Raw genomic sequence first — 12,453 nt, 5'->3', positions numbered from 1 at the left:
GCCAATCCTAACCCCTTCAGCCCCGCCCCCTTGACCTTTAACTCATGTCTGACTCATTCTTTTATTGACTTGTGTAATCTAGAACAACCTAAACTAAACCAGATTTTTCCTGTTGCAATACTGAAGCAGTGGTTATCTTTCCGTAGCGTAATTAATTCTGTTTTGCACCAGTGCTTTTTCATAAGCTTTTCATTCAACATAAATTATGCAATGAGTGCAAAAAAAAATTGTTTATAAAGTTTTCAGAGCGAAAGCTTTCAGAGCGGATATTTATTTGAAGTTAAATTTGTATTTTGGCACAAAAGGTACATAAAATAATATTTACTTACATAATTATGCTACATATTCAACTTAACATGTATTAAATGCATCAAGCATTTTTTTTTTTGTATATTTTTTAAACAATTTTTTGCTTAATATTTTAATTTAAATACAACTTAAGCAACTATTTTTAAACACTATGTAGAAGTAGTTTATGTTATTATTAACTCTTTTTATCAAATCAGAATTTTTAAGTGAAGTATTTATTTTGAGAAAAAGTTGAGATTTTGCGCAGATTGTTCAGAACTTTTTTAAAGTTAACAATGTGATTAACGACATTGTTGTCTACTTTTAGAGGTGAAAGTTTTCATGATGTGCTTTTAGACTTAAATATAAACAAGCACACTTTAACAGTTGACTCAAATTCTGATTGAAATACAGCAGATCAGTGTATTTGTCAAACTTCCAGAGCAGCGGCGATTTGAAATTTATCAACAATGGCGTTAACAGCAACGTTAACTTTCAACAGAATTCTGAATAATCGATGCTTTTGCGTTGGTGTTATTCATGTTGATGCTGGCAATATCGAGCAATTACTTAAACTAGGCTATAACTGAAGAAAACAAGATATTCATATGAATATCAGTACACATGCTGCCAGAGATGATACACACAAGGATTACTCTGGTGTTAATTGTTGCGAGTAATTTTCCTTGTTTGACCGTAATCAACATTATTCAGAGAGAAGTACCAGCCAGAGGTTTTTGATTTATTGGAGGCCTGTACTTAAATATTGCAAAACCCAAATAAAAATAAAATCAAATTTCGTAGTTTTACTTTTTATTTTTGATTGTTGAATCCATCAATTTGATTAAACTTTATTAATCGCTGGGGTATTAAGATCTTATTACAACTGTTAAAGCATGATAGTTGATCAATATTCATATGCTGTTCAATAAAACTTTTTTGATCTTACCAAGCATAATGGGGTTTAAAATCTTAAAGTGTCCTGGTTGTGCACATCAGAAAAAAAATGTTGTCTTGCTGTTTGGAATAAGCTGTAGTAAACATTTAGTTATCATGACGAATACAATCATGTTATCACAATTAGATTATCTAATTTTTAAAGTATTCTTTATGGGATTGTTAATGGGGCCGTTTCATACAAAACCCCACTGTATATATATATATATTTATATAATAACATGTATGTATTATCCCTATGGTGGTGGATGGACTATCTCTCCAAATGTCTTAAATGACTCGAGAGAGTTGCATGCTGGATTGTATCTATTATATGCTAACATTAAACATATCTACAGTGTTTAAGAAGAATTTTTAAATAGTTTACAGTGTCTTTTTATGTTCACTTTATTATTAATACATCTAAATTATATTTGTAATGGAATGAATATTTGTTTTACTTTATAATTCATAAATTTAGTTCATATTTTAGGCATCATTTATTCAAGTCAAATTTATATGTTAGATTGTAATTTTCAGTATGATAATACATATTTCATCTATGTGTAACATGCATTTAGTTTTCTGATACCCATTTGCATACATTAATTTCTATGGCTGTGCATAATATCTGCTTAATAATAGTTTTCACATCGTTTGTATTTTTTTACTATTTGTAGTGATGTGTAGCCCAATTATTTCCCTTGTTGCTATAAATATCTTTAATCAAGGGAAGTTACTCCAAGATACTTATATTGTTGTCTCTCTTGTTCCAGATGGCGCAAATGCTGGCTCAGTCAGCGGGATCGGGAGTTTCCCTTAGTTCACGTGGTTCCTCAATGGTAAGTGCAGATTTCCCACTATTTATATGAAGATTTTCCCATTTTTTTGTACTTTTCAAATAAGAAATTACTGATTTTCGATGTTCCCATTTTAAGGTAAGTTCAAAATGTTGTTGTTTTCTGAAGTAACTGTGGTCATCTATGGTAAGTACAGGATTTCCTTTTTCTTTGTTGAAGTCTTTTATATGTTTCTTCAAATCACAATAAGTTGTTATGGTAAGTCTATGACTTCCCACTTGATCAAATCATCATTATCCCTTTTTGGGAATTCTCCAATGCAGGCTACCCACGATTCGTCTGTGGTAAGTGTTTGAACTCTGATTCGCTGTTTGTAGAATTAATTCTTATCGGTAGTTGCTGATATTTGTGCTTTTGCAAAAATTCTCCAGCCTTGGGATTTTCTGATTTTGTGCTTAACGATTAATCCGGATTTGGGTGGATGATTTTTCTCTCGGGCTTTCAAGACGGCCCTTCTTTTCCTACTTTTTCCTACTTTTTCTTGAAAAAGCCCTACATTCCCTACCTTTTTTTGTAAAAATAGTTTGAGAAATAAAAGAAAAGTTGCATTGATTGAATGATTTTAATTTTAATAAGAATCCATTTCTGGCATTTATGTATAATTAGTTTGATGCAGTAGGTCTCCAGTGCTGTAAGAGGGGTTCTATGATGAGAATGAGTGGTGTATGTGGACATGTCAGAGACACCCATTTCAGGTTCATCTGCTCATCCTGTGGCTGAATCCCTCTTGAAGCACTGGTTTCTAAGCAAAGATAACTACTTGAACATCACAATTGATGAAAAGGTTTAGTAGTAATTTATTTGCATCCAGAAAGGTAGGTAAACTCTGAGCCCCACTATCCCTACTTTTTCCTCTGAATATCCCTATCTTATCCTACAAAAAAATCCTTCTTTAATCCCTATTTTTTTGTTAATGGTCACTTGAAAGCCTGTGCTCGTTTTTTTCACACGCTCCTAGAACAAGATACATGTGTTATAGTTTCACCCACAGCGTACTAGCGGTAAGCATTCAGTGTGTTGTCCAATCAATAAGTTATAACTTAAGAGGCATTTGTCAAATCATCATCAAAATTGGTCAGAATTAGTATGGACATCATATTTCGCACAAGTAAAATAACTAGCCATATTGCTGAAGTTACTAAAGAGTAATTGCCCTTTAATTATAGAAATAACCTAAAATCGGTCTTGTCTGATGAATAACTTTAGAAGCCTTTGTCCAATCATCATCAAATTTAGTCAAAATGTTTATGGGCATAATATCTCAAGCAAGTTCGATAACCAGTCATATTGCATCAGGAATTATGTATATCATGATCAATTTTTAGCTCGACTATTCGAAGAATAAGGAGAGCTATACTACTCACCCAAGCGTCAGCGTCACACCTTGGTTAAGGTTTTGCGTGCAAGCACACATAGGTTAATATCTCAGCAACTACTTGAGGTATTGCATTGAGACTTTATACAATGGTACTCAACCATCCAACCTACTTATTTAAACAAGTAAGATAACTCTAGTTTGCATTTAATGCCAATAATAGGCCTTTATTATTTGACTTAGAAATTCTGGTTAAGGTTTTGCATGCAAGCACACATAGGTTAATATCTCAGCAACTGCTTGAGGTATTGCATTTAGACTTGATACAATGGTACTCAACCATCCAACCTACTTAATTAACCAAGTTAGATAACTCTAGTTTGCATTTAATGCAAAATAATTGCAATTTATTATATACAACTTCCAAATTCTGGTTAAGGTTTTGCATGTAACCATTTAAGTCAATACCTCAGCGAATACATCATGTATTGCATTGAAACTTTACACACAGGCTCCCAACCATTTAACCTTCTTATTTAATCAAGTAAGATAACTCTATCTTTCATATTATATAATTTTTGCCCCTTTATTATGCGACTTAAAAATTCTGGTTAAGGTCTTGCATCTTAGCACACATAGGATAATATCTCAGCAACTACTTCATATATTGCATTGAGACTTTATACAATGGTATTCAACCACCCAACCTAATTGAATAACCAAGTTAGATAACTGTATTTTGCAAATAATGGCCCTTTATTATTACACTTAAAAATTCTGGTTAAAATTTTGCATGTGACCACATTTATGTTAATATCTCAGCACACCATGTATTGCATTGAAATCTAATCTAACAGCGATCCATGCATGTTTCACCAAAACTTTTCAATCCTTACACTGAAAAGCGGCGGAATAGTTGAGCGCGCTGTCTCTGTGACAGCTCTTGTTAATTTTAAGTTGGATGACACATGTATACAGATTACCCCAGTCAATGTGCATGGTCAAACCATGGTTAAACCATGGTCAACCACTGTACACCATGGTCAATGAATTGACATTTTTGTTAAATTGCAAACCATGGTTAACCATGCTTTTTTAAAGACCATAGTCAACCATGGGTAAAATAATTATAAACCCTAAAACAAACCATTATAAGTATCTATCATGTGTTTCCGGTACGGATACAAAAAAACGACCCGAGGGCATGCGCGTAATCAGGTAACGAGGTTTTCCGAGTTACTGGCAACGCAGCGTGCCCGAGGGTCGGATTTTTCGATCCGGACAAGAAACACATGATTGATATTTTTTCTTGCATATCTGAAATTATTAATTTGTTGAAAAAATGACGTAGAAAACGAACTTTTGTACATTTCACCAAAAAGCGCGTGTAACGTTGTTTACTGACGTCATCAAGCGCAGTAATTTTAAATAACTAAAATTCACGATTTTCATGAATATTTTTTTCAATTTTAATTAAAAGTCTTGCATAGATATATATTTGATTGCGCTTTTTTGAAATAGCATAGTAATTTTTTCAAAAACCATGCAAAAAAAGAAATAAGAAGTGGCGCGTTATTGCGCGTGACTCATCTTACATGGGGGGTGTAAGACGGGTTTTTCCAGCACCGGTCACATGACCCGAAACACACTTCTGGTATGCAAGAATATTGTGTCCACGTCACTTTTTCCTTTTTGAACCAAAAACGTTTGAACATATACATATATAGTCTTCATTCATGGTATGTTCATTGGTCAGTGGTCAGTAGATGACCCCTTTTAATTTTGTGGTCAATAGGTGCCCTCCTAGTAAAGGTAATCAAGGTGACCTTTACTAAGAAATTATGTAGGCTTTTAACAAGTGACACTGCCATTTGATTAATTCTTGTGTTTGTTTGAAACAATTTGCAGTGTTCCTGGAATTGCTTTGTGCTTATTTCCTGTTTTTATGATAATTCATTTGTTTTGCTTTGAGAATTGCTAATTTTGTGGTTTTACATTTCAATTTGAATGGAAAATGGCTGTACATTTCAATTTGAATGGAAAATGGCTGACTTTGCTTTATTGACAAAAAATTTCAGCATTATGAATGTTCATTAACTGATTTGCATGTTCATAAATTAATGTTAAGGTCCCATTTACTGCAATATGGATTATTCAATTAAAGCTGCATACTATTTAAGGCATACAAAGGCAATAAAACAGCTCAACATTGCATGAACTTGAGTGCTTAGTCATTTAATTTCTGTATATATATTGCTATTTACCATTGATTAAATGGCTACGTTGTAAATTGATTTTTGGATTAAAATCATACGGTTTTCACTACTTTCCCATTAAAACATGATACAATATTTGATTGCAAATTGACTGTTTCAGTGTTTATAAACTAAACAGTCGTGTTAACATGAGATCACATGAACCAGAGAATCCTTGTTAGGTGCTAAAACAGTGGCTAAAATTATGACAACCTACTACACAGTAACCTCCCCTTAAAAGCTGAAAAGAACTGTAAAGGGGAGTTTACGCTACACTCTACTCTTCAAAATTTAATCAATTAATACCATTCATATTTCGTTCATATTCTTACATGCATGCCAATTAATAAAAAGGATGTTTTGACTTAATCCATTGCAGTTGATATGCAAATAATTTTTTTTTTTGCATTTATCCTTATTTTTAATGTGAGACTATGGCTTGTCAGAAAATCATTCATCGACATTGATGGTACTCATAACATACACATTCTTTACACATATCATGGTTGACTGACAAAATTGTTTAAATAATTTTTTGTATGTATTGAATGGAAATGACCAAAGCGTGTGGTTTCGATGAACATGAACGTTGTGCTCCACCATCATAAGCTCTAACAACTGAGCTTACATGGATTCTCAAATTAGATTAGCTAAATCTCCAAAATGATTTGCTTGCGGAGAAAATGAGATTTTGCAGGAAGTTTGGAATATACTATATAATATAATATATCTATTATATTACTCCCTAGAAATTGGTTAAAACTTCCAAAATTGATTCCTTGGAAGTACAAAAACTTCCATAATTTTGAAGAAAACTTTCTAATTTGAAAGCTTGGAAGTTCAAAATATCAAAACCTGGTATCAATATTACTTTTATGGTCACAATTTCAAGTAGTCTTGAAGTATAATGAATTATTATAATATAAATCTTAATTTGTTTATTTGATTTTTAAATACTAGTTGTAAAATAGTGGGAAAAATAATTGTATTCGGGAGAAAAACTTCCCATTATAATTGATAGACAGGAAGTTCATACTTCCAGTTTCAAATTCTTAATGGAAGCCCTGGTTGTCTTAACAATGGAAAAACCATATATCAGAGTAGTTGGAGGAAACCCATCATATCCTTTCTAGTATACCTTGCCCTGGTGACCACTTGGCAACCATCGAAACTGACATGTGATAAGCTCTCTGTGTAGTACATAGTACATACCATGTGATTTTACATCATTTGTAAACAGTATTGTTCGAAATGAAACTTTTAGATGAACAAGCCTAAATGTTTATACAGGTGTTTGCCATCAATATTTTTTCCACAAGCCCTATTATATAAAATAAAGTGTTTGAGCAAACCTGGAACCAGTGGCATGTGGGTATATGCTAATTTCAACCACTGAAATATATGGGTACTCTGGACATTTTTTAGCCTAAACCTGAGTGATTTTTCGCTCAATAAGATTTCCTGATATTGACAAATGCTACTGAAACTTAGAGCAGGATGACAATGAAGGATAAGAAATTCGAGACTAAATGTTTTATCAAAAATGCTTGGGATTCTGTTTAGAATTGAATTTATAGTTATGATTCCATTACCTTTCCATTTTCAGCCAAAGAAAGTGGTACGCAAAGTACTTGTTTATAAGACCTGAAATAACTAGGCTTGTTTCTGGTTATCTGATTGACCTAATGTTCATTTGCCAATGCCTCAAACTTTGTTTATGCCGGAAAAAAAGAAGAATAAATCACTTGCTAATAAAAATATAATAAATCACTTGCTAATAAAAATCTCATGTCAGAAAATTTCTTACAGAAAATATGACATTCTTGTCATGATTTGCTAATTTCATAACCTTTTTTCAGTACCATTAGGTAACTGATCATATGTTTTTGGTTCCATATGGCAACCAAAATTTGCCAAAATGGCTCCATTGACAGTATTTTTTGGCATGTTACCAGAAACAAACCTCTTTCGTTAAGGCCTTAGATGTTTTGAAAAATAATTTGTTTAGTTACGGTTTCTCAGAAAACATTTTGATTTCAGTTAAATGTTGAAACGTTGCATATCTGTTTCATGTTAATTTTATGACCCCTTTGAAGATGGTGTATATTGCTTTGCACATGTCGGTTGGTCAGTTGTTTGGTCAGTAACTCGACCATTCCTGGACTTATGGTCATCAAACTTGACATGAAGGCTGGGCCTGACAAATTGATGACCCCTGTTGATTTTAGGGGTCATCGTGTCAAATGTCAAGGTCACAGTGACCTTTAATGGTAAAAGGTTGTCAGCTTGTCCGAGTGATAACTCAATAATGCCTAGACCTATGGTCATCGAACAAAACATGAAGCTGGGCATGACCAGTAGATGACCCATTATGATTTAAGGGGTCAAAGGTCAAGGTCATAGTGGCTTTGAATGCTAGAAGGTTTTCCAAGATTATTACACAATGCCTGCAGCCATGGCCCTCAAAGTCGACTTGGAGGTTGGACCTGACCAGAAAATGGCTTCAATTGATTTTAGGGGTCATTGGGTTAAAGGTCAAGGTCACAGTGACCTTAAATGTGAAAATGTTAACAAAGCTTCTCCAATTGATATTTCAACAATGCCTGAACATATGATCATCAAACTTGACATGGAGGCAGGGCCTGAACAGTAGATGAACCTTGTTGATTTAAGGAATCATTGGGTCAAAGGTCAAGGTCATAGTGACATTGAATGTGAAAAGGTTGTTCGAGTGATAACTCAACAATGTCTGCACCCATGGCCCTCAAACTTGAATTGGAGGTCAGGCCTGACCAGTAAATGGCCCCTTTTGAATTTAGGGGTCATTGGGTCAGAGGTCAAGGTCACAGTGATCTTGAATGCAAAAAGCTTGTCTGTGTGACAACTGGACACAGCCTGCACCCATGACCCTCAAAATTGACACTTAGGTTGGGAGGGAACAGTAGATCACTAACCCCTTAGGTATTTTGAGGTCATATATATATATATAGTGTCAATAGTCAAAGTCATAACTTGTATTCATCATTAACAATTACATCATATTTATTTATTTCCTGCTGCTAAGAGGATACATTTTTGGCTGCAAATATCAGTCATCATCTGACCATGAATAAAATGTACCTACTATCGTCACACTTTGAATGGTCAAAAATCTGCCTCAAAGGCATCCAATGTCAATGACAAATCAGCTGTCACTTCGGTCAATGCATATTTCATTAAATTGTCCAAATAATCCTGGCACTTTACAGGCACTAAGGGGGTCATTTTGTTTTACATTCTGTTGTTTATGTTGTGGTTGAGAAATAAATAAAATGTGCTTATGTCTACATAAATTCATTGCTTACAACTGCTTATCACATGTAGTATATTTTGTAATTAATTATTTACTAGTTATTATTTATTTGAAAACACTAACAAAGAATTTAGTTCACTGTTTGCTGACCTTAAGTAATAGTGATGAGTAGCCTGTTGTGTTGCTACAAAATTTAGTGGACTGTAACCTTACAATAAGTAATAATAGTGAAAAGCAGCCTTTTATGCTGCAGTTTTATTCAGCCAGTCTGGGTTCAAGTGAGATTGATCAGGAGATATGTCTATGTTGAGAACAAGTAATAAATGCTCTATAGACTAAAGTATCAAGATTAAAGTATATCTGACCTATATATCAAATGTTTTCTTTGCTTCCATTGTTTACTTTGGGTTAAAAAAGCAGATGAGCAGTTGGTAAATTCACCAAGTATCTGATTACAAAAAGTGGTTTAAATAGTACAGTCATGTTAACTAGGATCGTCACTTAGGGCTATGTGAGGTGAACTGTTGAAATTTGGTGGATTTTAGGCTATTTCGTGTTTTTTGTGTAGTGTGTGAAATTCTTGGGTTTTATGAAGATTTGTGTCTGATACAGCGTAAATAAGTGGGGACTAGGTTTTCAAGTGTGTGTAAAACGATGTTTTATTTAAAGTTTTATGGATAATAAGGAATTGATGTGACTTCCTTTGTTGTTTAATTTCCTTGTGTGAATTTTGAGGGAATATCACCTATGAAATGGACTTGTTTTATATTAAAATATCTATTTGGATCTTATTAATAATAATAACATTTGGTCTAGCTGTTCAAAGTGATTTGCATTTTATTAGCTGTAAATTTTGTAGCGTCACTTAAATTTCTAGCTACATGTATGCTGCATACTTTAAGTGTTTGAGGGTTAATACAAAGTTCACATTAAACGTATCAATGTTGTGTTTCATCTATACATTCAAGTGTTAATTAAAGCTGCACTCTCATAGATTGGCCGTTTTGATATCTTTAAAGCTTCACTCTCACAGATTAACTGTTTTGACATTTTGAAAGCTGCACTAAATTCACAAGTTTGCCATTTCGACAACTTATTTTTATTTTTTGTCTTGGTATGAGCAGATTTTTTCGTAAATGTCTGGAAACGAGTCGTATAAGAATGCTGACAAAATATCTCATCGCAGATAGAAATATTTACTTTTGAAAATTGATGCTCTATGGCTGAAAGTGTCGGTAAGTTTTTAAGAAAAATGAATTTTCGTTAAAAATCTCAAACAACTAAGATGTGTTCTATTGTGAGCTATCGTTTATGACTGAATTGAAGGCATTGATACCAAAATCAGCGAATTCGGAGACAAATAATAAAAGAACAGTCATCATTGTCTATCAGTGAGAGTTCAGCTTTTACAAAAAAATTGTCTCAGAATCTGCTCATTTCGGTTTCAACGCCTTCAATTCAGTACATATTAAGATACATCACAATGCAACAGATGTCCATACATTTATTTAGAATTTAACATTTATTAATTTCATTTTTCTTAATGCATAAGTAACACTTTACGCCATATAATATCAATTTTCGATTGAGAATATGGAAAATTGTGATCTGATCTTTCGTCAGCAGTTTTATATAACTGGTTTCCAGACATATGTGCAAAAGAGTGCTCATTATATTTAGAAAAAAATAAGTTGTCAATCTGTGAAAAAGCAGCTTTAAGACAATTTTAGCCCATAATCTTTTATTTTTTTACAACGATAAGCATATCCATATTATTATATTAAGCTCAAAATTTTCTGAGTGTGAAAGAGATTTTCTTTAATTTTTTTCTTTAATAAATTAAAGCTTCCAGCTTTAAGCCGAAAATCCTTTGATGTGACATGCACCAAGTATTAAATTCCTCTTCTCTTTTCAAATTGATAAAGAATTATTAATTTAAACCTTACATGTGAGTTTCTGTTCTTTCATTGTTTGTCATAATATTACAAAACAAGGGTTGACATTTTAACAGCATAAAATTAGGCCGATTATGATTGATGAAAAATGTATGACACATCGCAGTAGGATGGCTATGATGGTATTTGATAGAATGGCTGTCATAAAAGGTTTTATACATGAATCTTGCTTTATCATTGCATTTGAAGCCATTTAAAAACTTTTAAAAGTTCTGAACATTATAAATTAGGAAAAGAAAAACTGTTGAAAAGGAGAAATAAGTTACTTTAAAGCTGCACTCTCACAAATTAAACATTTCGACAAGTTTTTTATTTTTTGTCCTGGAACGAGCCAATTTTTGCGAAAATCCATGGAAACCAATTATATAAGATTGCCGACAAAAAATTAGATTGCAGATTTTCATATTTAAGTTAAAAAAAAGATGTTTTATGCATTTTTTTCAAACCTTTTAAGTAACGGTTTTAGCCATTAAACATTAATTTTCAAACGGAATTTTGAAAATCTGCGATCTGATCTTTTGTCGGAAAACTTGTATCATTGGTTTGCAGATATTTATGCAAAAATTTGTCCTTTCCAAAACGAATAATAAAAAAGTTGTAAAAATGGTATATCTGTGAGAGTGCAGCTTTAAAGTGCTAAGCGTCTAAAATTTTATTGTCAAACATAAGCTTGTTGACAGTTTAAAATCAAGTGTTTTTCGTTTTACCCCTGTATTTTTCAAAAACAACAACAATGTTTTCAATGTCATAGTTATTCACCTTCTTAGTAAAGCCATTTAGTTCGTAAACATAGATACTATATAGAGGAAGTCTGATACGCTGTCTGCCCAAAATATCTTCAAGTGTTTCTTTTCCTGTTTATCTAAGTAAGCAAATCTTAAATTGTTTGAATGACCTCTTCAGTAAATAGGATGTTAATATAAACAAGGATGTACTCTATACTGTAGATCATGTTTAAATTTCGTACAGTATTATTTTCGCGATATTTTTTGGCTTTGTCAATTTCGCGAGGTAGGAATTTTTTTAATTTAGCGACACCTTTATTTATTCTTGAAAACATTGGTATAATTATATCAATATTTTAAATACTATTCAGGTTTTTAATTCCCGCCCTAATGAGTTTACAAACGAATACAAAAAACTCTTTGAACTTAAATAATTTGCAGCATACCATTTAGATGTATCTTATTAAAGATCGAAGACCAATCAAGTTCAAAGAGAAGTCAATTAAGATATCGCAGTTTCTAAATCAGGAACGTGACTTACATGTACCACTTAGACATTGCATCGTAACAGGACTTGTTTAACGAAGTGTTAAATTATGAATCAGGAAATAATTCAAATCAATAACAGTCAACTTCCATTGTAATTAATTATTTGCAAACACATTAAATTGTTCAGAATATCTTCCTTGTTAGTACATTTAGGCCATTTTTTTGTGTGGTTTGGGTTACATTTTGTCCAAAAACAGGAAGTGTAGTTTAGGTTAGTTTTTTTTTTTAACAAACAGATTATAAAATCGGTATAATCGGTGCCTATTTAGTAGGTAGGG

At 32.6% G+C, this 12,453-nt stretch overlaps 1 protein-coding gene across 8 annotated transcripts in view; it reads left to right on the top strand.

Moving 5' to 3' along the window:
• LOC128221201 (pyruvate kinase PKM-like) overlaps window positions 1–12,453 on the top strand; it is a 73,724-nt gene that overhangs the window by 6,353 nt on the left and 54,918 nt on the right. For 2 of the 8 annotated variants that reach the window (XM_052929688.1, XM_052929686.1), the window contains 2 exons: window positions 2,001–2,066; window positions 2,348–2,368. In XM_052929688.1, coding sequence (XP_052785648.1) covers window positions 2,001–2,066; window positions 2,348–2,368 — 87 coding nt within the window. Of the gene's footprint in view, window positions 1–288; window positions 306–2,000; window positions 2,067–2,347; window positions 2,369–9,366; window positions 9,589–12,453 lie in introns of those variants that run through there. The other 6 variants (XM_052929690.1, XM_052929687.1, XM_052929689.1 and 3 more) reach the window with 5 other exon arrangements.

The sequence above is a fragment of the Mya arenaria genome, chromosome 16 (genome assembly GCF_026914265.1).
Source record: "Mya arenaria isolate MELC-2E11 chromosome 16, ASM2691426v1".
NCBI classification, from domain to species: Eukaryota; Metazoa; Mollusca; class Bivalvia; order Myida; family Myidae; genus Mya; species Mya arenaria.
This window is presented reverse-complemented; position numbering and strand designations above follow the sequence as displayed.